Source organism: Macrobrachium rosenbergii, chromosome 50 (genome assembly GCF_040412425.1).
Source record: "Macrobrachium rosenbergii isolate ZJJX-2024 chromosome 50, ASM4041242v1, whole genome shotgun sequence".
In the NCBI taxonomy this organism is placed as follows: Eukaryota; Metazoa; Arthropoda; class Malacostraca; order Decapoda; family Palaemonidae; genus Macrobrachium; species Macrobrachium rosenbergii.
Window position 1 is genome coordinate 13,072,501 of NC_089790.1, and position 27,285 is coordinate 13,099,785.

Genomic DNA, 27,285 nt, shown 5'->3' on the forward strand with positions numbered 1-27,285 from the left:
GTTTGTACTTTTCGTTTAGCAACTATACCAAGCAGTGGATCACGTAGAAGTTACCAAATAGTCGATATTGACTATGTAACATAAATAACAATTTGACCCGAAAATTTTTTTTTAGATTTTGGTCAAGAAAAGTTTTAATGTTACATTCAGTAAAGATGATTATATTCACAAGGTCATATAATTATGGCTCCTTAATTCAGAGTTGGTTCTCACAGTTTTGTGCACACAGATAACTCAGTGAATGGACCTCTAAATGAAGGGGATAGTTTTTCATGATAAAAGGGATAGTTTTTCTTAATGAAAGGGATAGTTTTTCACACGTTCCTGCCAAGGAAGAATGCCAGGAAACGTGGCAAGTTCAGAAGTAACAGAGATAGTGAGGATGAGAAAAATAACATGAATCGTTTGACTGGCCAAGAGTCTTAGACGTTTTAATGTTTAATGTTTAAATTTTCGTCTTTATTGTCTTGTAGCACAATGATCCCAACGTTATATCTAACTTTATTTCGTTCTTGGTTTGGAGAACTTGTCTTTTCGAACGGATTTATTACGTAGTGGCCATTAATATTACAAATACGTGTATCTGGTGAAAGTGGCTAGTCGATTCCAATTATTTTCTACAATAAGTACATGTCCACCTAAAATAAGGTCTGGTACGCTTTCGGGCTTGACGCCCCCAGCTCTCTCTCTCTCTCTCTCTCTCTCTCTCTCTCTCTCTCTCTCTCTCTCTCTCTCTCTCTCTCGTCGACTAAGCTTTGGGGCGTTGCCTTTGTTTCCAGTCTCCGCAGGTTACCCAGAGCTGCGTTGAAATGGAGGCAAGTGGAACTGCGACTGATCTCACCTGTTTTTAGGTAGAGTGAATTTGAAAACTGGAGAGTTTTTTATGGAAGTTTTTTTTTTATTAGCTTCTTATTTACAGTTAATATTCTTGAACACCGTTCATTAATTTTTTTTCGTTCCAATTTTCATTGGAGGTGTTCCCGTGAGCCCAGGAAGACTCGAAAGATTATTATTATTATTATTATTATTATTATTATTATTATTATTATTATTATTATTATTATTCATACTGTGCAAAATTGCATGTGAAACCAGCCAGAAAGAGCTTGAATTACATTTTATAAGCGCAAAGTAACTAAACCAAATGGATCCATCGAGCATTCCTGCTCAAGGCGTGCGCGCTGTTTGGTCGCCTCAGTTGGAGCCAAACCAATGACCATCACGAAAACATCAAGCAAAAGCAAAAGCATCGCAGCCTGTCTTCAACCTCAGAGCATCAGCGTCAGCGACAACTCCAATCAGCGTCATGTGAGATCTTCGTTACTTCTCCGTTCTGTCAGAATCCACGAGATGGCCCTTTTAAAAATCTACCGATTTGGAACGCCGTGACTCTGCAAATCAAGGCGGAAATTGAAATCTTCCATCTCTCTCTCTCTCTCTCTCTCTCTCTCTCTCTCTCTCTCTCTCTCTCTCTCTCTCTCTCTCATTTCTTCCGTTCCTTTTCTTCACAACTGGGTGCTCCGACGCGCCATCGCTATCATTACCAGACCCTGAGCGAGGAGCGTACGAAGGTGTCCGTAAGCGTAACAGACGTACGCTCGAACAAACGGCGGAAGGAGAAAGTTCGGCTTAAAGAGTTGCAGCTGCAGCTCTAGGAGAGAGAGAGAGAGAGAGAGAGAGAGAGAGAGAGAGAGAGAGAGAGAGAGAGAGAGAGAGAGAGAGAGAGAGAGCTAGGGTGGCTGTGTGTGTGTGTTTTTTTTATGCAGTTTTTCTTGTATGGCATCTGGTGACTATTGTCAGGATGAATGTTTTGGATCTCGTACGCTGCTGATGTTTTCTGGCACTCCACACACACACACACACACACACACACACACACACACATATATATATATATATATGTGTGTGTGTGTGTGTGTGTGTGTGTGTGTGTGTAATGTATATATACGCATGCTTGTGTGTAGTTCGTGTTAGCCATTATTTCATTTATCTATGTAAAACTTGTGACAGTATGAAATGTATTATACACAACACACATACATATATATATATATATATATACATACATATATATATATATATATATATATATATATATATATATATATATATATATATATATATATATATAAAACAACCACTCATGCTGTCTTAAGCAAGATCTATGCAGATTTTCTGCCTTTGTTCGGCAGTAACAGTTCAAAATACACCAGGGCTTATCTCCTTCCAAGTCTGATGAGCCAGTGAAACCATGTTTTCATCGGGGACAAGATTGTAGCCATTTTTTTTTATGTATATAGTATTTTGGTAACAAGTGAAAGTCTAGATGCGTCACTAGGTGGCCAACTAGTAGTCATTGGTCTACTAGCGCTATTTGAAGTATCAAAGAGGCCTGTTTCATGTGAAAGGGAATTTTGTCTTCTCGTTCTCTTTTAGCTTTTGAAGCTCATTGGGTCTACGGCCCATTGGCGCCTACTTTTAAAAAAGTTTTTGTTTGTTTGTTTTTCGCTTTGTATCAGCCGCTTGATAGCGAAATTGCGTTTATCTTTTACTATCTTTTATTCATGGATGGGAAAATAAGAGGTTTATATTAACAGTGTTCGAGAAAGAGTCACTGATTTTACCGAACAACTCCTACAAAAAACACAGCTCCTTGTCGCTGGTAAAAACTCAGTGAAATTTGACTTAATTGTGGTAATAGTGTACAAAAATAGGAATGATTTCAATTCTGGCATTCTTTGGTAGGCGGCGGGGTTAAGCGGATTTTTTTAGAAGACGCCCAATAAAAGAATAAAAGCTATTCATAGACCTCTTTGACGTAAAAATGAAGGCCATCTTTCCTACATAAATCGATCCTTTTGTGGAAGAAAATTCTTAATACGGTAAAAGCCCGCTTAAAGGAATGAAATTGCTATCCGAGAGTGCAGCCAGTTCAGCGAATTGTTATTTTCTACAACGGTTAACAAGCTAAACAGACTAACATAAAGGCAGGTAAATCGTATATAAGTATAATTGAGCAGTCAGGATGTTTAGATTTCTAAAGAACTTCCGCTCAGGCTTGTCTGCCGAGAGGCAGTAGACTTTCGAAGACAAACTTGAATAGGCGGTTGTTTTGTTGTCGATCGTTAGGTTTTCTTGGTGGATTTTGTCATCTGTTTAATCGCCAGGTTCTTGTACTGAAGAGTTTTACTTCTCTTTGCTCTGTTTCCTTATTTCTTACAATTTGTCCTTTTTTGTTGGTGTGTTTTTAGCCTTCTCCATATTTATATGCGTATGTTTGCAGTAGTAATAACCAGTGAAAAGAAAGATGTTTCTTAAAAATATTGTTTTAAGGCATTGTTGTTTTGCTTTGATTATCATTTTCAGTTTTATATAAAGGAGGAAAGATTGATGGCTGACAATATCCCTCCTGCAGTTATTCTGTGGCAAACATTTCTCCTCTATTATTATTATTATTATTATTATTATTATAGGAAACAAGATATCACTGCCTTTCGACAGCAGCGTCTGAAGTGCCAGTGATGGTCTAATTGTTTCATGAAATATCTGGTTTGCTGCTCAAAGTATTCAAGAGATGCCAAATACGTTAATCGGGTTACTGGAACCGGTTTTCTGTTAATGGAGTGAATCTTGCGTTTCGTGTTTTGAGAGAGAGTGAAAGATGTGAGCTAGTAACGACTGTGTGTATATGTATATATATATATATATATATATATATATATATATATATATATATATGTGTGTATATATATATATATATATATATATATATATATATATATATATATATATATATATATATATATATATATATATATATATATATAATATATATATATATATATATGTGTATATGTGTGTTGTGTATAAAACATACAAAGGTAAATAATATTCATGCAGCAGTTTTAAACTTCATCTCCATATCATACAAGACTTAATTTTGTTGATTTTAATTTTTTTATTGAGTCATGGCGAGTACTTGGTCCAGGAGTAATAATGGACGTAACAACGTGCTATGCTTTCCATGTGATTTTTCCGTTTGTCTTATCTGTGATGCTTATAACTCATCAGATTCTAATTACACCTCATATACCAATTATGCAGTACGATGTGTTTTGAGGCGAGAGAGACTGAGGGAGAGAGAGTTCTAATGATCAGTTATCTTGCTGGTGTTAAAATTATTACTCCTATTTTCATTCACACACACACACACACACACACACACACACATATATATATATATATATATATATATATATATATATATATATATATATATATATATATATATATATATACACAGTATATATAATAGTATATAATATATTGGGAGATTGAATGTTTACATGTTTAAGTTGTCGTTCTGCGTAAAATAATTAAATTTGAAAGTGATGATAGAAAATACAATTCCTAGAACATTGTATATATGGAGATTTTAGCCCGGCTGTCACGGTGTGCCTCTCAGATCTCAGCATCTGGGATTCAAAAGAACAAGAAACAGTCGGAAATGTCCGCCAGTGAAAGCAGTCCGCCTCCTCCCTCTCAGTTATATACTCCCGAATCTCACGATAAAACAATATCAGTTGGCAAAGGAAGAACATGTGTGGCGACGTTTGCGTACTGTACATCCGGTACTGCTTGGCTTCTTGGAGCGTTTTGCTTTTCCGTCGCTTATTATTCGTTTTCTTTTTTTCCCCCCGCCCTTGTTGTGCCGCGAGGGTGCCTTTTGTTCTTGCGTTGTTTTGATCTTCTGTTTATGAGGAAGACACTCGTACATTTGCGTAAGGTTTATTTTCAAATTTCTGATTCAGATTCCGTCGTCTGTAGCTTCACGTTGAGGTTTTCGTCTTCTTCGAATTCTTCTTAAAGAGTTTGGAAAACTGCCATCACTCTCTGCTGGAAGAAGACCAAAGAACTTCATTGAATACTCTTCTTTCTTTGTACTGATTCTTCCTTGGGAATCATATATATTTCTCCTAAGTGAACATACGGAAATGGAATTAGTAATTTTTGTATATTTTTATTTGTCTGTTTTACACACACACACACACACACACACACACACACACACACACACACACACACACATATATATATATATATATATATATATATATATATATATATATATATATATATATATATTACTAACAGGACTTGAGAATGAGGACTGTTTGCCTAGAAAGCTTGTTGTAACTTTTTTTGAATAAATATCTCCACTAGATACCATCCAGTTTGAATGAGGTCCTGTTAGCGATTGTACTAATGCACAGAACAATTGTGTATGTGATGAAGTCAATATATATATATATATATATATATATATATATATATATATATATAATATATATATATATATACTATATATATGTCACATATATATACATTTATAAAAATAAATGATGTGCGTATTGATTTTAAATGCCTCCTAATAACATTATTCCGACATTTACTTTAACCGACCTCTTGCCGCAGAGAGAAAAGCACGTGAGTAATTTGGACGGATCTTGACGCTTGACCTGGCGGTCGGTATGAAAATGGCTTGCCTCAATTTCTCTCCCATTTTGGATGTATTTACCCGCGTTGTAGAAACGTACATGTGTACTGTATATGTGTACATGCAGTATAGAAGCAAGTGTATATTTATTTACGTCACATGCAAATGAGTATGTACATATTTATATATTTATACGTTCCTTCGTAGATAAACCTGGTAGTCGCAAACATGCACATATAGTCTAGTACATGTGTACGTATTTGTGTTTTGTATCTCCAATGTACACAGTTTTGTAGTTTTTCATATTGACCATACGATAGGAGGGTGGAAGAACTATTTTGACGAAACTAATGTTTTAACGTGAAATGTCATTGTAGTGGTAATGATTAAATATCTATATATATATATATATATATATATATATATATATATATATATATATATATATATATACACACAATATATACTGTATATAATATAATATATATATATGTATTGTATATATATATATACAATATATGCATAATGTACAAATATATATATATGTATTATATTATATATATATACATATATATATATTTTATAATTTTGTGACTGGTTGACACTGGTCTGGATAGAAAGTTGGTTAAGGAATTGTAAAATTCGGAAATTGTGATTATGTGTTTCCTCTCTATGGGTTTTCGCCAACCATAAGGCGAATTCTTTTTCAAAGATCATGAATCTTGCAATCTTTAAGGTTGTAAAAGTTTTAGATAACTTTTATATTTTTTATTGTTTATGTCACGATCAAACATCAATGATGATATTCATATTAATAAATGGTTCAGAATTAGGGCCAACGTCCATCAAAAATACGAAAATGATAAATGCTGCAGTAACACCTACGTACATTCAACACTACGTCCCACTTCCTTCAAGGAAATGGGCCTTTCCTTCCGGAATTCCGTACAAAACAGCAGACTTGGACTTCGATGTTAGTCTTCAAAGAATAATCTGCGAAATAGCGGTAAAGTTCCGAAAATTGTAATGGTTTAGTCACATTCCCAAGAAGCGCAAAATAATGAAGGTCTTTCCCTCCAGAGAAACGACAGACTCTCCGACTGACCTGAGGCGCCGAGCTTCGTCATGTCTCGTTGCTCCATCCCTGACAGTGACCTCTTGGCAGAGTGCAGGTATTCAGAACGCCAGAAATTAGGTGTCAGGGGTGAATGCACATCCCTGACCATGATCCGAAGGTGCAGAGACAGGCAGAAAGAGCGAAGGGGAGACGGGGAGGGGATGGGGTTGGTGTGACTTGGTACGGGGGAGGGGTGTAGTAACAGACACGCATGAGTGTTTCCAGTATATAAAAAGATGAAATCCAGGCAGAAAAAACATTTTAACCACGAGATCATGTGATATATTTTTAGGCTGGATTGTGGATGCCTTTGTTTCGGACGGGGGAAAAAAAAGAGGAAAGGCTGAAGAGAAAACGAGCCGAGAGAAAGAGAAGGTCACGTGGAATCGCCCAAGTAACTCCTACATACAAGGGGTCACTCAGTCAAGATGGGATTCCCTCGATCTCCGCAACCCCCTTCCCCTCTGAGAGAAAGGGGACATACTCCCCTGCTCCCCGAATACCCCCAAGTGAGGAGAGGGCGGATAGATACCTCCTCCTCCTCCTCCTCCTCCTCCTCCTCCTCCTCCTCCTCCTCCTCCTCCTCTTTCACTGTTTCTCTCTTTCCTGCCTGGCCTTTCACTCGAAGACCTAAACGGCATGATCCACTCTCACCTGCCCAGTTCTTGGGCATCGGGCCAAACGACACTATACTTATGCCCACATGCCCCTCTCCTCCTCCTCCTCCTCCTCCTGACAGCAGAAGTATACCAGGAGAAAGTATATTACACCGAAGTGACATTGGATACAGAAGAAACCGATGGAATTGTATATTAGATTTCAGCGCGGAAAGAGGGCGGTAGGAGAGCGTCGAATCGGAATGCAGTGGGTTGGTGACCGAACTGAGGCATAAAACTTCACAAGAGTAAGGAAGGAATGACCTGATACCCCCTTCCAATTATTTGCATAGAGTATGAATGTTATGAAAGCTACCAGATCATTTGAGAAAATATGAAATCATAAAAGAGACACTTAGAAAACTGAAAGATTTGAGAGTCGGTTTAATTTAAGATTTAAGAAAGAATGCTGTGTTGATTAAAAGTCTTAAATAGTACTGACGCCTGCACTGCGGTGACATCATAAACAGATAGAAAGTTCATGAGATAAGCGGTAAAGATATGAAGTACGCACTTGGTGAATGACTGTGCTTTAATTTTCTTTTTTTTGTCACTGTTCATTCTGGAAGATAACGTCTTGATAACCGTAATAAATCTGAGATACCAATAAGGATAACTATCTAAGAATGCGTGGGCATTCAAGTCTCTCTCTCTCTCCGGCCGGCCAATGAAGAATTAGAGGAATTTATTTCTGGTGACAGTAATTCATTTCTCGGTATAATGTGGTTCGGATTCCACAATAAGCTGTAGGTCTCGTTGCTAGGTAACCAATTGGTTCATAGCCACGTAAAATAAGTCTAATCCTTCTGGCCAACCCTAGGAGAGCTGTTAACCAGCTCAGTGGTCTGGTTAAACGAAGGTATACTTATTTACTTATCTCTCTCTCTCTCTCTCTCTCTCTCTCTCTCTCATTTCATAAACGTTTTCACCGACGGTCGGGTCAACCAGCTGAATGCTAGAATTAAAAGCTCGTAAAGACGTTTACGGCTTTTGCCTGAAGGAGGTTGATTTTCACGTGCGCCTTCTGTCGCTCGTCCGCACATTTGACAGGCGACGCGGGATTGGTCCGAAACATTGCACTCAGTGGGTCGCAGTGGCCAATGAGAGCTGTGCTTTCTATTTCTGTTCCTTTCAGCCAGTCTCTTAGAAACAAATTGGTGTTGCTGTTATTTGCTTTGTGGAAAACTTGAATGCGAGGTTTAAGTATTCAGTTCTGGTTTGTAGTGGTTGTATGTCATCTAGTATATATGTGTTTGGTTGATAATTAGTAATGTTTTTTTGAGAAAGGAAGCTTCAGTCATAATTCAGCTTTGACTGAAGGAATATGACGACGCATTTGGACCTCAGTAAAGTAGCAAACGAAGATCGTTCATATATTTTATGTTTCCAACAACGTGCAATGCATGTTGATGACACACACACGCACACGCACGCACAACAAGATGTATTCTTAAATACGCTTTTTATCGCAGATGCCTCGTTACGTGCTCAAGTGCAAATAGCAACAGAGAACACTGTTGCAATTTCTCCTTAGATGATGGTTTGAGGGTGGTTAATGATATGTAGCAGGAGAAAAATGGGTCCCATCAGACCCCGACGATAGTTTTTTAATCCCATGCTTTGTGTGGAGAGCAGCTGAACATCTAACACCACTCTCTCTCTCTCTCTCTCTCTCTCTCTCTCTTTGCATTTGCTTAATGTTTATTGTATAATACCTAACGCACATGCATAGATGCAGATCTATATATATACATGTATATATTTGTATGTATGTATGTATGTCTAAGTATTTATAGATATAAAATGTGTGTATGTTTTCTTTATTTACTGTTGTCTGTATTGTCGCATGCCAGACAACCAGTGACCTATATTTAACGTTTTCCTGAGTCGAGAATTATAATATTTTCATATTTTTGAAACTAGAAAGTCGTTACTTAAACTGCAAGCATAATTGTTGCTAATCCAGAGGAAACAAGAGAGAGAGAGAGAGAGAGAGAGAGAGAGAGAGAGAATTACTCCTTCAATCCCAAAAGAGATTCCTGCTGCTCCCATTCGAAAGGAAATAAGACGCACAAACAGACACGAAGAGAGAGTCCTTTGATGTGGGCCCTCCCTCGTCGCTAATCGACGTCACACGTTTGTATTCCAGCCCCAGAATGACAAGGGGGTTAAATGCCTTTCGTACTGTGGCAAGTTTGCAGTCAGTGCACCGTTTTATTCGGCCAATGAGCGTGGCAGGGGTCGGGCTTTTGACTCGAACGGAAGCGCGCTTTAGCAGATTGTCGCAGTGAACCGTCGATTGCTCTCGTGAAGGCGATCGGGGAAAAGCGAGTGCTTTCTTTCCATTTTTGCCGTTTCCCTTGACGAGTATCAGTGAAATCGGCGTTGAATTTGATTTCTATTGAATTTTTACTCTTTTTCTATCTTCTGCCTATCTAGATTCAGCCAGCATTGTGCTGGCACGGGCTCTTGCTCTTCAGCAGCCCGTAACATACTCTTTTTCTCATTCAGGTAACTTGTTAAGAACTTCACACCCAAAAATGAAATATGATCGGCGTGTGTGCGACGGTGTGTTTTCCTTCTGTACCTTTTTAGGTAGCCAGTGAACGGTAATATTGATATGCCCCTCAAAAGTTAACGTTATGTTTATGGTGGAGTTATATGGCTGGATAATAATGGTTTTAGGCCTATAGGAACGCTTAAAAATGTTTATGAATGTTAAACAGGTCTGCGTAAAACCGTACGGTTAACGCTGAGTCCATTGTAACCCTAGTAAAACTGTGGGGGGAGAGAGAGAGAGAGAGAGAGAGAGAGAGAGAGAGAGAGAGAACTTCTAATGTCAAGTAGCGATTGCAGGAAAGGAATCATGCATTCTTCCTTTTATTATTATTATTATTATTATTATTATTATTATTATTATTATTATTATTATTATTATTATTATTCTGAGTTGATGAACATTATTAGGTCGTGATCAGTATTTTTATTATAAATATTAATACTCGACAGGAAGAAACTTCAAAATCCGATGCCTATAAAAGCTAAAAATTTCACGTACCTTCTCCATTAGGCTTGGTGACGCCACATGGCTTCCTTTTTAGGCCTACGAGGCAAAGTTGCCACATACGTACCGTTTCCTCGAAAAATATTCTCTCTCTCTCTCTCTCTCTCTCTCTCTCTCTCTCTCTCTCTCTCTCTCTCTCTCTCTCTCTCTCTCTCGTCTTTAAGCTCTTTCCATATTGGAAATATTTTAAAAGGTGTTTTATATTCATACGTTATTTAGCCGTTGTTGATGTCATATTATTATTGTTGCTGTATATTCGCAGACTACCCAATATGGAAGTATAAAACTCATTTATGATACATATACAGTATAAATAAAGGTGCTGTAGAATTGTAGGATTTTTTTTTTTTTTAGATTACTCGCAAAATCATGTAGCTTGTATATCTGTCCTCGAAATATATATATATATATATATATATATATATATATATATATATATATATATATATATATATATATATATATATATAGAGAGAGAGAGAGAGAGAGAGAGAGAGAGAGAGAGAGAGAGAGAGAGAGAGAGAGCAGAACAATAAGGTAGTCGGGATGCTCTTCACTATATTATTCAGTTAAGTTTTGCTTAATTGATTGGAGTATTTGTGCCGTTATTTATGGCTGCTCGATTTTCTTGGAAGCCTCATTTAGCTTAGTCGCCGTACGCCGGAAGGTGACCATAGAACTAATGTTGTCAACCCACGGTCTGTGACATTAGCCGTGTGGAACTGCCTCAGAACTATTGCCTTACTAAGACTTGTGTAGTAGTTCCCTTGAGAGTGGAGGGTCCTCTCAGGCTTTCATTTATCGACAAAATCCAGTTATTTTCATGTATTGAGTTTTTTAATTCGCCTAATGTTTCTCTCTTCTTTTTCTTTGCTTTTATTCTTCAGCTCATTTCATAACAGTAATGATAATTTGTCAATATGAATAGCCCATGACATTTGTCTGCTTTCAGATAATGAGCTGCAACACGATTATCCTATTAACATGGAATTCACTTCATCTTGGGATTGGGTTACACCCAGGACCCACTAATACCCAAAATGACGACTTATAAACGAGAGGAGTATCCGCCTCGACCAGGATTCGAACCATCTCTTGATAGTTAAACTGAATACTGTCAATACCTTTCGTGTATCAGTCCTTGAGGCATAGGTTTGAATCCTGGTCACGGTAGATGCACTCACCATACTATAAACTTCATTTGGGTGAAAGTTATTCCTGAGGTCACATGAATTCGATATTAATATTTCCCAAGCTGTACATAATTTGAAACTGAAAGCAAAGAAAACTGCAAACAAAATTATAACAAACAAAGATTAAGAAGTTACCTCTCAATTTAGAATAGATTCTAATTTCAAGAATAAAGGTAAAAATAGTCTGTGCCAATTTTATGAGATTTGAAGAAATTATAAATCGAGACAATATTTATTCATTTGAACATGCTTTGAAAATATCTTTATTTTTATTCGCAAGTCGCCAATCGTAATTAATTTGTTTTTTATATACTCGTAATATCTGGTTAGTGTATGCTGTATTTATTTTATGGTTCTGCAACTTTGAAATATTTTTTTACGCACTTAGATATCAAGGATCGTATCGTATTTTAACTTATCACTCTAATAATAATAATGTAAATAATATAGTTTGTGCTCTGCTTTGCGTCTTTGCGTGCGAAGAAAGAATGAAGTGTAGAAAAAGGGACTGTCTTGAAAGTTGGATTTTACTCAAGACTCAATTCCATGTTTCATGAATTTATCTTACAGACGTCATCTTTAACTAATACATACATACATATATATATATATATATATATATATATATATATATATATATATATATATATATATATATATATATATATATATATATATATATATATATATATATATATATATATATATATATATATAGACACACAATCACACACCTTTTTATATACTGTGTATATATATACACATACATACACACATTATATTATAGATATATATATATATATATACATATATATATATATATATATATATATATATATATATATATATATATATAATCACAATTCTGATTCCTTACCTCCCCCCAAGAAAAGAAAATCGAATACAGACTTGATGAAATTGGAATAACGAGGCGCCACTTTGCCGTGGTTGAAAAACAGCGCAACTTTCGCCGTAATCTACTATTTCTTCGCTCTCGCTTTCTCTCCTTTCCTTTCTCCCAAGGCGGCTGCCTTTTCACAAGGACGCTGGGTCCAACGCCAAGGCCGAGAGAGAGAGAGAGAGAGAGAGAGAGAGAGAGAGAGAGAGAGAGAGAGAGAGAGAGAGACTGGTTCCTATATCATCAAGCCCCTGAAGGAGAAATCTTGGAATGGAGCCCTCTCGGCGAAAGGTCCCGGATATAATGTTGAGAGAGAAAAGGTCTTTTAACTGAGCCGAAATGGAGGCTTAGGGTGTGACGTCATTCTTCATGATAAGATTAAGACTTTCTTGCTATGCAGTTGTTATCGATGATCACGTTAGGTCAAATGGTGGGGTTCGGTAGTTTCGCAGGAGCAGTGGTCATAATTACCTTTGGTTTTATTTATTCTGACGCTGCAAACTGATTTTGCAATAACAATCCATATCTCTTTCACGTAGGTAAATATTGATATATTATGAGCCACCGTTTCCTTTCCATACTTTTGACAGTTTCTCTTTGGATTTCTTTGTAGAAGTAACGGAAAACACACACACACACACATGCAAAAAAAAAAAAAGATTCCTATATATAAAACTGGATCTTTTCTTTTAACTCTTTCAAATATCGCTTAAACATCCATGGGATTGACTCTTATACAACTCTCTTTTGAAGGGTTGACACAAAGGAATTGCATGATGAACCATTTCCCTCGAACCTTTTACTTGTTTGTACTTAAGCATGAGGTTTTTCTTTTCTAAAAACTTGCGTGCCGTTATTTAGATTTCTTGTGGGTGCGTCACGAATCTCTGTCACGGATTCTCGAAAATTAAGACTGCATACGTGCTCCTGGTAAGAGCAGAATCCCGTGTTGCACGAGGCCAGCCTAACCTGACAGCAGATATGGTGTTCCTCCTGTTAAGAGCAAGAGCACGTGTGTTGGCATTAGGCCAATTTAATCTAACAGCAGAGGCAGTGATTTTCTTCCTCTTCAAAGGAAGACCTCTTGTGCAGACTTATAGCCAGCTTAATTTAGCTGCATGGGCAGTTTCGTGTTTCCTCTTCAGAACAAGAGTTTGTGCACTGTTTCCTTTTCAGAAAATAGCCCTTCTTGTGCCGATTTATAGCCAGCTTAATTTAGCTGCATGGGCAGTTTTGTGTTTCCTCTTCAGAACAAGAGTTTGTGCAGTGTTTCCTTATCAGAAAATAGCCCTTCTGTTGACCTGAGGACTGCTTAATCTAACAGTAGAGAGAGATGGTGCCATGCCTTCTCCTCAGAACAATAGCCTGTGTGTTGGAATGTGCAGTGTTTCACCTGAGTAAGAGCCTGTGTGTTGGCTAATTTAAGAGCAAATGCTCATGTGTCTGCATAAAATCGTACATCAAAGATGGTGCCAAGCTTCCTCTTCTTAGGAAGAACCTCTTGGTGGCATTAGTCAGCTCAATCTAATATCAGTGCTGTGCTTATTCTTTAGAGCAAGAGTCTACGTATTGACACGTAAGAGCAGCTTAGTCTAACAGCAGCAACGTTACGACACAACGATTGCGGTCATCAATTTTTTGTGGTTGTCAGTAATCTTGGTCATCAGTCATCGAAGTTTTGCAGCTCTGTATTGTGCATGTCATCTCCTGACCACCTTGGGTCCTTTCTCTCTTTCTCTGACGCGATTCTTCTCCTATATTACAGAATTAAGGGTTTTCCTGTTTCTGGTAAATGTTGTGAAGGAAAAGTTAGGTGAAAATTGTTTTCATCGTTGTTTCTTGGTTGTTGATAGATATGTAACTCATCCTTAATATCATGATTTACTGCTACTAATTTTTACTAAACAACGGCTGATATTGTTCTTGATGCAATTGTTGCTATTATGTTCTTCAAGGACTTAAAAAATATTATAAAAATGGTAAATATTCTTATAACTCAAGCTAAATTTTTGTATACTTTATTATCAAAAAATCAGATCCTGACGTATGTACAGGCTGTATAAATTGCTAAAAAGGCACAAAACTCAGGAAATCAACGACCAAGAGAGAGATCTCCATGAAATCAAAAGCATGTGGTAAAAGGGGAAGATTTTTTAACTAAACAGTAGCAGAATTTTTTCATGAATTGCCGCTAGTGTAACAGTAATTGTATAATAATGAAGAATTGTTTATTTTAGTGAAAAATCACTTTCCGAATGACACACTCGTATCTTTCTTTGGATGGATTGGTTTTTTAGTTTCCGAAACTGGGAGACGAAGTGAATGACGCAAGTCTTCGAATGAGCTTGCAGCGTGCAAATATACTGAAATGGATTGTTTGGTAAAATAATAAACATTTATTTAAAATTCATTCATAAATATGTTTATAAGGTTTATCCGTACCTTCTGTCGAAGTACCTTTTTCATGTTTCTGATGTGATCGCAACAAAATATTAATAACTCGTTGCCGCTTTGAACATTGTAACAATGATGGCACATTCTTGCGAAGAAACTTTGTGCTTACTCACTTTTCTCTGACTATTTTTCTCACTGTTCATTTATTTGTGTGTTTGTGACATTGCTCCACGATGCTTATATATGTATTTATTTGTGGCCATTCATCGCTGATTTTTGGTTTTTCTGTCGTATACTCAGCTGAAGCTGTTCTTTTCATTAAATGTATTGTGTGACGCGTCAGGTTGCAGTTTATTTCTTATATGTAGTTACTTGTGATCATCGTTCATGACCAACCTGTTACCTCTCAACTTGTTACCTCTTTCCACTACTTCATTATTTTCCTAATTTTTCTGGCCCACTGGCATCTGTCATAGTATTTTTTTCCCAAGGATCTGATATTCTTTTCTCGGCATAGACTGTTTGCACCTTTTGTTGGACTGCTTGCAATTATAAACTAATTGTTCAAGGTAGCGTATTAAGAAAAAAAAATGTACTCAGACGAGAGTTTTTCTAAACATATACGACGATAATTGTTTCCATTTTTGAAGCTGACACAACAAAGTGAGAAGGGAAAGGGTGAACCCAGAGATGAAAGAGCACCTCACAAATACCTCCAAGCTCTCTTGACTCCTTCCTAACAAAACATTTCCTGTACCACACTCTCGTGACCGAAATGCTACCATTTAGCCCCCGTTAAAGACTGACAGAGGTGCGTAAGGAAAGTGCCTAACCAATAGCCGCAGCGATGTCATAACTCACGATGTTAATCTGGCCCATTGTTTACATTCGCGTCAACGAAGCCATCTGGTGTCTGTACCGTGCAGTGCGTCAGCAACCTCTTTTACCACAAGAGAAAGTAACCAGGCCGCGTCAGTAAAAAGTAAGTGGGAAGGAAACGATTGGTGTTGACTTAAGTGACGTGATTCGTTGGATTTTGCTTCTTCTCATTTGCCGTTTTGGACATTGGTGATGTAACTTTCATTTTCTTTTATTTTCGAATGTCTTACACAGTTAGTATAAGCCGCTGAATGTTTATATTAAACGTTATTGTTATTAATGTTATTGTTATACAGAAGGTGAACCTATTGATATGGAACAAGCCCAGGAGGCCCCATTTGACTTGAAATTCAAGCTTCCAAAGAATATGGTGTTCATTCGACAGAAGCAACAGAAGGTAATGGGAAATAAAGAATTATTTGAAATGAAAAGAGGAAGTAAAGTTTCACTTAGTGAACACCATTACATTCAGTAAGATCCACAAGATTTCTCGATACCTGTACTTTGAAAAAAGTCAACTGAAACAAGATGTACCTTTAAAAGTAGGGAATGTAACCAAAACTTTAAAAAGTTTTTATCAGGGGTAAGTGCGTGTATGGCGTGACTAGTACGAACACTGAACATTTCCAAGAGGGAAAATTAATTATTAAATATACGCTACTCAAACAGGAAAGTCAGTGGGGGTGCACAGGTCTAGTTCGACAAGTACCGTCAAGTGTAATATCCGGGAAAATTTATCCTAAACAGATTAAAATACTGTTCTGAATTAGCATATTCAGTGGTTTACCAGAGTGGCCACCATGAGGTAATGCCTTTCAGCCCCGAATTTTAATGAGGTTTTGTTTTCTGTTAGTTGGTTTTACTCGTGGTGTGTTTTTGTGAAGCAAAAATATATATTTTTGTTTTTGTTTCGGCTAGTGCTCTCTCTCTCTCTCTCTCTCTCTCTCTCTCTCTCTCTCTCTCTCTCTCTCTCTCTCTCTCTCTCTCTCTCTCTCTCGTCAGTAAAATATCACAAAAACTAAACGGATTGTAATTGATCCATTCTGATTTCCAAAAGTGAGAGGAAATCGAGAATTTTACAGGTCATTGTTGGTTTAATGGTAGTATAGTAATAATAAAATTTCAAGTATTTTTTACAGAACAATGTGACGTATTGCTTAAACTTTATCAGCCCAAAAGTTAATCATAGATGATATTTTTTAAGGTTCGTTGCATATGATTGAGTATCGAGACGCCAAATTTCCAATGGAATTTGCTCTGTGAGAGATGGATATTTCTTTTTCTGTTGGGTGTGGATTATCAGTTTTTATTATTTTTTCTCGCGCGAATATGTCTCCAGTAAAATCCCTTGCCCTTCGCATTCACGAATTCGTGCAATCTTGACTGTGTGGGCATTTTTATCTTTTTGTAAATATACTAAATTTGTATTGTATAATCCATATCATTTACTTATGTTAATTAAATCAGTTGTGATTACATGAACGTCATTGCTATAGATGTTCAAGGGGAGTATATATCCGGTTATCTCATTTTATCGGTTGATTTTATTTGATTGGGGGCGGGGGTGGGAGAGGGAGTGGTAATGTTGCGACAGACAGTAAACGAACTTTCTAAAGTAACAGCACGGCGATCATTCATCTGTTTCCAAGTGCATTGAGTAACGGCATTGGCGAAGACCATTCAGTCGATATGTCGTGACGTAACACGGCTGCAAAGTCACGGCAGTAATTTGTCGAGGCATATCGCTATTTAATATGGTGCTTTTGCAACAAACAAGTTTCCTAGACTTCCTTGCCAATTCTCTTTTCTTATAGAATGATCCTGTTACCTCTCACTCCGGTATGTGATGGGTGTGTTTACATCGTTATCACGTCGGGGAGTAGAAGAAGAAAGGGCGAGTTATTTGTCAGAAACGGCAGAGCGTTTCAGCGTACACTTTCACTGTCGTTCTGGCCGGCAGTTCTCTCCAGAATCTGCTGTCACATTTCAGAAATCGGCGGTTTTAGAGATTGCGTACAAACTAAGTGTAATGTAGATGAAGCGGACAAAGTCGTAACTATTGCACCAGTACTAAAAAAAAAATCGTGCACATAGATAATTTTTTTGCTCTGTTGATTGGTGGAAGATCTGAACGTTGCAACGAAAGAGAACGTGCATTATTGAAATACTATGAGTAAATGCCAGATGGATATGGAGTATGAAATGACTGATGGTTTTGCCAATAGTTGTCATCATTTTCAGTACTTTAACTGACTGATAGGGAATGATTCCTACGCTTCTTTTATATATATGTGTATATATGTAATATATTTATTTATTTATTTGCGTTTCTATAGTCTCTCCCCAAACGGTTGCCCAGTTGGAAATTGATCCACATCTGCAATTTTTCACAAAGAATCTGTGGCTTTGCCTTGCAAGATCGTTTCCTTCCTGTCCAGAGCTTCAGTTTTATGATTTTCCTACCATTAAGGCGTCCGGATCCATAGAATAAGAGGGTCCTGCCGCAAATTTGGTTTCTATGAATGGTTTAGCTCCTGACACCGATTTCCACTCGTTTCATATAGGATCCTAAAATCACAATAATTAGGCTAAAAATAATTTCAAATGAAATTTAACTTTTGTCTTTCACTTATGTAATATGCAGGAATTACTTAATGCATTTTACACAGTGACTTTATTGGAAATAATGATCTTACTGACCACATCTCCGTAGCTCAGTGTCTTACTGGGCTACTCTACCTTCATTAAGAACGGGTTATATATATATATATATATATATATATATATATATATATATATATATACTGTATATATAAAACTTTGTATCTTGAAGATGTATATGTAATACACGAAAACGCTTAGTACCTTTCCAGTCGTATATATATAAATAAATTATATACTGTATGTATATATATATATATGTGTGTGTGTATAGATATATATATATATATATATAGAGAGAGAGAGAGAGAGAGAGGTTTGTATCAAGAGTATACAATGGAGGATGTATTATGAAGCGGTAACGAATACGACCTGACGCAGACTTATATTTAGAATGAGTGAGAGAGAATTACATTGATACTCTCTCTCTCTCTCTCTCTCTCTCTCTCTCTCTCTCTCTCTCTCTCTCTCTCTCTCTCTCTCTGTGTGTGTGTGTGATGGTAATATCATTATACAGAGTGGGCAGATATTACAAAAATAATGATCCATTTACTTGATTCAAATTGAATTAATGTTTCTGGGGGCATTAACTGTTCACAGGTGTACATTCACTTTTCTTTTATTAATTTTTTATTTTCTCTTCCCAACAGCGCAGTGTCATCTCTGCCACTACATATTTCTGGTAAGTAGCAAATCATATTGCAGGTTTTCGACTCTTTTATCAGCAGCAGTGATCCAGGTAGTTGTAACGCCATATAGCTTAGAATCAATTGATGGTTGTCTTTGTCAATCTTGGGTTTAAGGTTGCCGTTGAAGAATTCGACCTTTCATTATCATCTTTGGTGTTTCTATCATCATTCGTATTATCAAATAAGGAGATTGTTTCCAGTTGCTACTTTCTCTCTCTCTCTCTCTCTCTCTCTCTCTCTCTCTCTCTCTCTCTCTCTCTCTCTCTCTCTCTCTCTCTCTCATATAATGAGAGTAATCGCCAAAGTGTGTGGCACGAAATCATTTATCATTCACACTGTTTTGGCATAACATTGCATGATTAACGGAGCAAAAAGCAATTCATTATGTTCAATTGTTTTTGGTTAGTTGTATACGAACCGTGGTAAGACCATCGGCAGAATGCGGAAAAAGCCGTGTAGTAGCCAACATTGTTTTCTTTACTGGAAAATTCAGTAGTCGTATGTACCCTTTGCCAAAAAAAATGTGTATTATATTGATAGTAATGTAGTTACATTTTCCAATTGAAAGAGGTAACGAATGAGACATTAGGTTATAAGCCTCAGAACCCCTTCGCACGCTCGCACAGAAATCCGTGAGGCAGCAAATTGTGAATCAGTACATTTGCTGTGTCTCTGGACACCAAAATCTCCGGCATTTTCTTGGTCTTCGTCTTTTTCTCCGCAAAATTGAGAGTCATCGTATTTTCCCCATCGTCCGTGCTGTCATCCGCATCCCCATCCCGCTGTGCTTGTCACATTCATAGTTACTTGCTACAGATCTACCGGGTTCGTCTTCCATTGCGCATACAAAGACACTTCAGTCCATATCATAACTGTTTTCATAGGTCGTAACATTAGTCCCATGGTAGCATGTTCAATCTGAACCTGTGTGGATTTTCTTATTAACTGTCAATAACACGACGGTATACTGTTTGCGAATATACTCCATTCAGCGTTTATCCTATAACGAAAAGGATAGATTATTTTCACCAATTTCTATTAGTACACGTTCAGAACACATGAAGTGGTAATAATGACATTGTAATTTGCGGAAGGCCTGATTTAACCCAAAACTATTCGCTCTATTGTGTACAGACTTTCTTCGTCAGCGTCCCATTCATCCAGTAACTTTGAATTGTGCCAACACAAAAAAATAAATTTATTTGCTTTGCCTTTGTCGCGTATTATTAGCTTACTAATCACCATGATTCAGCACGCATCATCAAGACTGTTAGCTCTTGTCTTAAACTGCCCATGTAGCAGTTTCACTAAATTGAATTGTTTGCAGTTTTAATGATTGCTGTGTACGTAACAGCTCGCGATGAATATGAAAGTATGCGCATAGTAATTAGATTTATGAATCACTTCAGTTTAAAGTATGACCTCGGTTGTCGGCATTCCTGGTCGTAGGTTTTTTAATATTTAATCCTGGTACTTGAAGAGTAAGTATATTCATATCAGTACAAACGCTGAAAGAGTAGGATTAAGATCTGGATTCTGATAAGTTTTAACGGTGATATTAATAACAAGTCTGATATCCGTATAATTCAGGTTCCAAATCCCTCACCACGATGAACCACATGAGCTCATACGCCTTACAGAAAAATTCGCATGAAAGTTAGTGACGAAAATACTCGTGAGTCATCGATGAAAGGACGGAATATGTCAGTTTAGCCAAACAGTTTTCCATTGCATTTTTCTCCAACTCAACTGTATAAACTTTGCGTTCTGCTGCCTGATTTTTTTTTTTTCCCCGTAAACGCATATTCCTCTTACATGTACCCTCTCGAAACATGCTGATTGGCTGGACCCAAGTCCGCGTTTTCTCCTTCGTTTAGAACGCTCAATTTATGACTAACGTTAAAGGGCCACAGAGGGCGGCTTGTGGTCGGTAGACGCCCCAGGGGGAGTATAGGTAATATATCTTTGTTTTCGTTTTTTCCAAGGGAAGGTTTTGCTAATCAGCCCGTTCTCGAGGCTGAGCTAAAACCAGATCCTCTTTATTTTCGTTGGATATGGGAGTTTACCAAGTAATCCATCAACTGTATTCACTTATTTGCCAGTTTTTTTTTTAACTATTCTTGAAGAAGTGAATGAGATTACTTGGTTAGGCTGCGTGTAGGTAATACGAGAAGAGATATTGCTCGTATTAGTGATGAGATGCTCTAGGAAGAACGGAAAAGATTAGGAATTTGCTTCCAGTATAAAGAAAAGTTACATTTCTTGGTGAAAGTCGCTCCTTTAGTCTTGATGTTGTTTTGAAACCCTGAATTTTTGAACGACAGAGTTCAGTATAATCCAGTTAGTAATATTTTGTTGCTTTGTGATTCTTTCTTGAATGCGAAATTATGATTTTATTGGTAAAGGTGGCCTTCAGACCCCACCCCTCTCTCTCTCTCTCTCTCTCTCTCTCTCTCTCTGGATTTGTATTTGACTTTTAGGTCATCATGTGGCAGCGACTCTTGTCTTATTCTTCTGGAGCCATCTCTTATAATAAGAATGAATTTCACCGATCAGTATTGGTGGTCGATTAAGAGTTAATCGCCGATATCGCATTGAAATCACCAGTGTTGTTGATTGCAAACTCTACGGAATTTCCGCGCCATGTTTGGCGGCAGTGAAAGTAAAACCTGGAATGCCTGACGTCGCGAGGAGGTTCAGGTAGAAACTGGTAGTGACGGAAGACAAGGCGATGTTTGTGCTGTCTCTCTCCGGGCGAAGCAGGATGCCACGCCAAGGACCCCTTTCTCCGTCCCTTCCTCCCCCTCCCCTCCCCACCTCCCTGCTACCAGAGCCAAAAGATGCCTGGCCCTTCCTCATCGTCGAGTGTTCAACCCTCGAGAGGATTTTTACGAAAAGGTCTAGTTTTTATGCGATAACCTCGCCACCTTGCCATGCATTACCTGCTATCATCCCCCTCCCCCCTTCCCCTCCTCTTTGCACACCCGATATCCCACTTTTTCCTAATTGTATTTTGATTTGGTTTGAATTCAGGTTGTGTCTCTGAAGAACTTTTGTCGACATATGTCTTAGAAAATTGATTAGATTTTATACAGTAGAAGCTTCGGCTCGCTTAATTTTTGTGATAAAAGGTAGGAAGTGATATGAAGTTGTGTGTATTGGTTATTGAAAATTTATAGCTTAGTTTTGTTGTCATCTCTCTCTCTCTCTCTCAGTACCATATGTTAAAATCTGCAGAATCTCTCTCTCTCTCTTAGTACTATATGTTAAAATCTGCAGAATCTCTCTCTCTCTCTTAGTACTATATGTTAAAATCTGCAGAATCGCCAGTGCCTCGTTAAAATTAGTTTTTGTTGAATGAAAAAACTCATTTTGCGTTTGTACATTAGATACAAAGGCTTTTTTTTTTCATCTGTACATTTTGTTTCTTGAATTTATGCTTAATTACTCTCGTACTTGGCGTGCCGGACTTTTTTCCTTTCTGTCTTTCTCTCTCTTTTTTTTTTTTTTTTTTTTTTGATCTGGTGCTCATACTTTCACTCCAACCTTTGCTTTTTCTCCTCTTTATTTCTTATGATTTGACCTTTCATTGTGCATTTCTTTTCGGCATTTTCGTTTACCTTTTATTTCATTCACATTTTATTTCATTCTTTGTTTCTTCTCTTGATTTTTGACTCATTTTTCGAATCGGAGAATTTTCATTACTTCCGCGTTCAATTTCCTTTCACGTTAGCTTTCCTCTCTCTCTCTCTCTCTTTCTCTGTTCTTGGCCTCACTTTCTCCTCTCTTATTCTGCATGCTTTTACTCCTTATTCTTTCGACTCCAGATCATTCAGCAGTTATTTCAGAAGTCAGATAATTTGGTTATTGGAAATAATTAATTTAGAGTACCTCGAAGTTTTAATTTAATTCAAATATAATGAAATCACAGTCATTTGAAAGTCTGAAATTATTCAGTCATTTTGGAAGTTATCAGTTATCCGGTTATTCTGGAAAATTTAGATTTGCTGTTCCCTGACTTTGTAAAAACCGTTTGTTTTGAATATTTTACAAAACATCAGTTGTTCTGGAAGCTTTATAACCCATCTATTTCGTGATTTTCATGTATGTTAATTTTAGAATTTGATAATACACTTACTTTATGATTCTAAGATAATTTGAGGATAGTAACGATTTGCAATAACTCACCTCTGGGATATGAGGTCTTTTATAAATTAATAGCTTTGACTTCATCTGGTTCTGTAGTAGCATGACATAATTTATTTAATGATTTTGGGATACCCCTACGGTCGAGATAATCCATTTATATTGGAAGTTGTGATCATTTGGTTATTCTGAAAGTCTGAGATCATCCACTTACGCCGGAGTCTGTGGTAACTCGTTTCAGTAGTTTTAAACAAAATGTTTATTGTTTTATTTTTGTTATTGATCCGGCGATGGAAATATCTCTCCGTTGTAATCCTTTAATGTTGTTGCTCTAACGCAGTCACAGCTGTTTCCAGAATGCCAGTGTTATGGTTTCCCGACTCCAAAAAGGTCATTAAACCATCTGCTGTACTTTTGTATCAGTTACGAAATCCGGTATCACTTTCGCTTTCACTCACTCTCTTCTTTATTAGCCGAAAGGATTTTTGGGTTATTTATTTTGGTGAAGTCAGAAGAAGCGAAGAGTGGTTGAGAAGCGTGTCATGTTTGTTTGTTTGTTGTTTTGTTTTGAGTTGATTTCTTATATAGAGAAGATTTCGAAATGCTAGGATTTCTTTAATGTGGTCACGGACGGATCATTCATAGACCTGGGTTTCTACCAAGATGTTGATTAATATATATATATATATATATATATATATATATATATATATATATATATATATATATATTATATACATATACAGTAGTGTGTGTGTGTGTGTATGTATGTATTACATACATAAGTAAAGTACTGTTAAAATTGACATTCGTACAGCTCAGGCTTTTTAATTATAAACATCAGTATTTTTGCATTATTACAAAGAGGTTGTTTCTCCTTGTCTTCATTTTCACAATGAGGTTGACTATGTGAGAAGAAAGTAATTTCACAGCTGTTACCCAAGACCTTTTGCTCGACAAATATCTCAGGGAATTCATAATAATATTAATTTATAACCGGTAATTCTTTTCCTACTGTGCCAAAACATTCTTATTGGCTTAATACTGAACTGGTTCTTTGGAATCCAAGGGTAATTGGCGTTTTTTCATGTTTGAATACACGCTTCCTAATTCCTGCTTGACCTCAGTGAGGAGTGGGGAGATCCAAGGAAGCTGAGGCCGATGTAGTTTCGAGTTTGAATTTGGAAGAATTACGAGTCTCAGTGTAAACTACGTTGGACATTGATGGCTACCCATGAGATGGGGAGCCTTGTCAACCTTAGGGTATCTAGGGAGTCTGACCAACCTGATTTGTGGATTTCAATTTGGAGGGTGCGTGATGGAATCTTTTCAGTGTAAATTGTGCTGGGTGAGGATGGCTGCAGACTTTCTGGGGTTCTCTTGAGAAGTAGCTTGGTCTATGAAATTGATTAAATCTTAATTTTTTCTGAGCCGTGAAATTGGTATTAAATTTTCAATGGAAGTGTCACCAGTAAGTTATAGATGCCACATAAGCATCAGCCCGTGAATGAAATGTAATAAGGAAGCTGTGCTATATACATACATACATATATTTGTAGCGGATGTTATTAATGTATATATGTAAGTAATATGTGTGAAGAGCGTATAGAAGAAATGTAGAAATCAGCTCATTTTCAACTCGTATAGCGTACAGTAGTTATGTCTGTTGTACCTCGTAACATACCGAAGTAAATGTCATCTTTTCCGCCTATTATGAGAGAACTGGAAAGGCTATACTTAACCTTTGTAAGTAGAGTGTTGTGACACTGAAACTGGAAGATCCCCCGCGGCAAGAGCACAAAGGATGGCAATTGTAGGACAATGGAAGCGAAATTGCGTAATGGGAGATGACAAGGAGGCATCATCATAATGCCCTTTCATATCTCGTAATGATGGGCTACTGAAACTTTCATTTCAGTGGTATGTGTTTTCACCCACTGTCGTCAGGAGTGATAGTACGACGTTGACGCCGAAGAGGAATAAAAGGGACTTATTCTTTTTAAACCACCTCTTATGCAAGTTATGATTTCCACTGTTGATCTCTCAGTTACATCATCTTCGTGCATCGAAGAAAAATGGCTGGGGTGTTATGAGCCGTCTGTGGAGGAGGTGAAATGTATCTTTGAATCGATTTTTGTAACCGACAGATAATTTATTATTATTATTTTATTATTATTATTATTATTATTATTTTATTATTATTATTATTATTATTATTATTATTCCAAGTCGATTTGGATGCCATTGAAATAAACCGACCTAGTCTAAAATGACAAGCCATGAAAGATACGTCCAACATATGGTAAGAAATTGATTCTTTTTTTTTTTTATTAGAAATTTCTTTTGATTGTATCTTTTTATGTGAATTGATTTGTTGATTTCCTTTTCGTAACGAACGGATTGAATTGTCTCATCTTTATGAATATATATGCGGAGGTATGATTCAGCTGTAAATTACACTTTCTTTGGTATCAGAACGTGTACAGTGACTCACCAAATATATATATATATATATATATATATATATATATATATATATATATATATATATATATATATATATATACACATACACAGTATATAATATATATGTATATTACTGTGTATATATACATATATAAATATATGTATACATATATAAAGACAAAATCCACGGAGGAAAGGGAAACAGTGGAGTGCTGAAAGGCCTTTCGACTTATAGTCTGCTAAGTAAAGGACTACAGTATAAGTCGAAAGGCCTTGCAGTACTCCACTGTTCCTCTTCCCTTGTGGCTTTGTTTTTGTTTATATATTCATCACATTCCATATTTTCGTGATTCAATTATACATGTAAACTTATATTATATATATATATATATATATATATATATATATATATATATATATATATATATATATTTATATATGTGCAAACACTTGTGTGTATGCTTTCTCTCATGCGCCATGGAAATGAGAAGGTATAAGAATTTTCGACAAATAATTTACCTTTTACATTGATCATTTTCTCACTAAAAAAAAGTGTTAGTGTCGAATATTTTGTACTAGGGGTGGTTTTAAAACTAAACTTGAAAAGAAATGTTCGTGCAGGTGAAGAATTTCCTTGCTCGGGCATATTCGAAAATGCTGATTGTAATTTGCACTTGCTTTTCATGTTTTGACAAACAGGAACTGGTACTTGTTTGTATGAAATATGAACGAATTTTTGTATAACCCATTTCTTATAGTCAAATGATTATTTATATATTTATATTTTGCGATTGGCCTAGCTTCATTTCCAGAGAACTCGGATCTTAAAATTTTGTGTTAATAAAATGACGTTAATGATGGTGGTAAAACATTTACTGCAACTATGATGGCTTTGTTGTTAATGACATTTATACCAACACTGACACTAACGGTAATAATAATGGATATTCTATATTAATGTGAGCTTCTCTCTTCTCAGGTCAATGCAGCTACCGGCGGGGCATTCGTAGTATGGTAAGTTTTCTTGTCTTCAGTTTTGTTTCTGCGTCACATCGTTCTTCTAATCAATGATCCCCGTAGGCGGGTAGTGCCGTCAGCGCACCTCACGCGGTCCATTGTATGTTCGTTGCAGCATCCCTTCGGCCCCTAGCTGCAACCCCTTTCATTCCTTTTACTTTACCTGTGTTCATATTCTCTTTCTTCCATCTTACTTTCTACCCTCTGCTAACAGTTGTTTCAGTGCAACTGCGAGGTTTTCCCCCCGTTACACATTTAAAACCTTCTTTACTCTCACTCTCCCTTTCAGCGCTGAATGACCTCCTAGGTCCAGCCCTTGGCCTAAATTTTATATTCTATACGTTCTAATTAATGAGGCCACTTTACGAATTTTAAAACAACTGGACTTTTTGTGCATCTTTGTTGTATCACTAAAATTATGGTTTTCCTTAAATTCCAGCTAACTTGTCTCTGTTCTTGATGAGCTTGCTTGGTTTTTATGACCGAAAAATCTCGCTTTGATGAGGTTTTCCTCACCTTAAATATCAGCAGGATCAGTTATCTTTCTTGTTTCAAGCATTCGGCCCTTTATCTTTTAATGGAGAAGTGTGACATCAAAAATGCATAAT

At 36.8% G+C, this 27,285-nt stretch overlaps 1 protein-coding gene across 3 annotated transcripts in view; it reads left to right on the plus strand.

The window, feature by feature from the left end:
- The window catches only part of LOC136832629 (uncharacterized), a 128,442-nt gene that overhangs the window by 67,415 nt on the left and 33,742 nt on the right, over positions 1-27,285 (plus strand). For all 3 annotated transcript variants that reach the window (XM_067093882.1, XM_067093883.1, XM_067093881.1), the window contains 2 exons: positions 19,010-19,041; positions 26,640-26,674. In XM_067093882.1, the coding sequence (XP_066949983.1) occupies positions 26,672-26,674 (3 nt within the window). In that variant the 5' untranslated portion in view covers positions 19,010-19,041; positions 26,640-26,671. The remainder of the gene's footprint in view (positions 1-19,009; positions 19,042-26,639; positions 26,675-27,285) is intronic.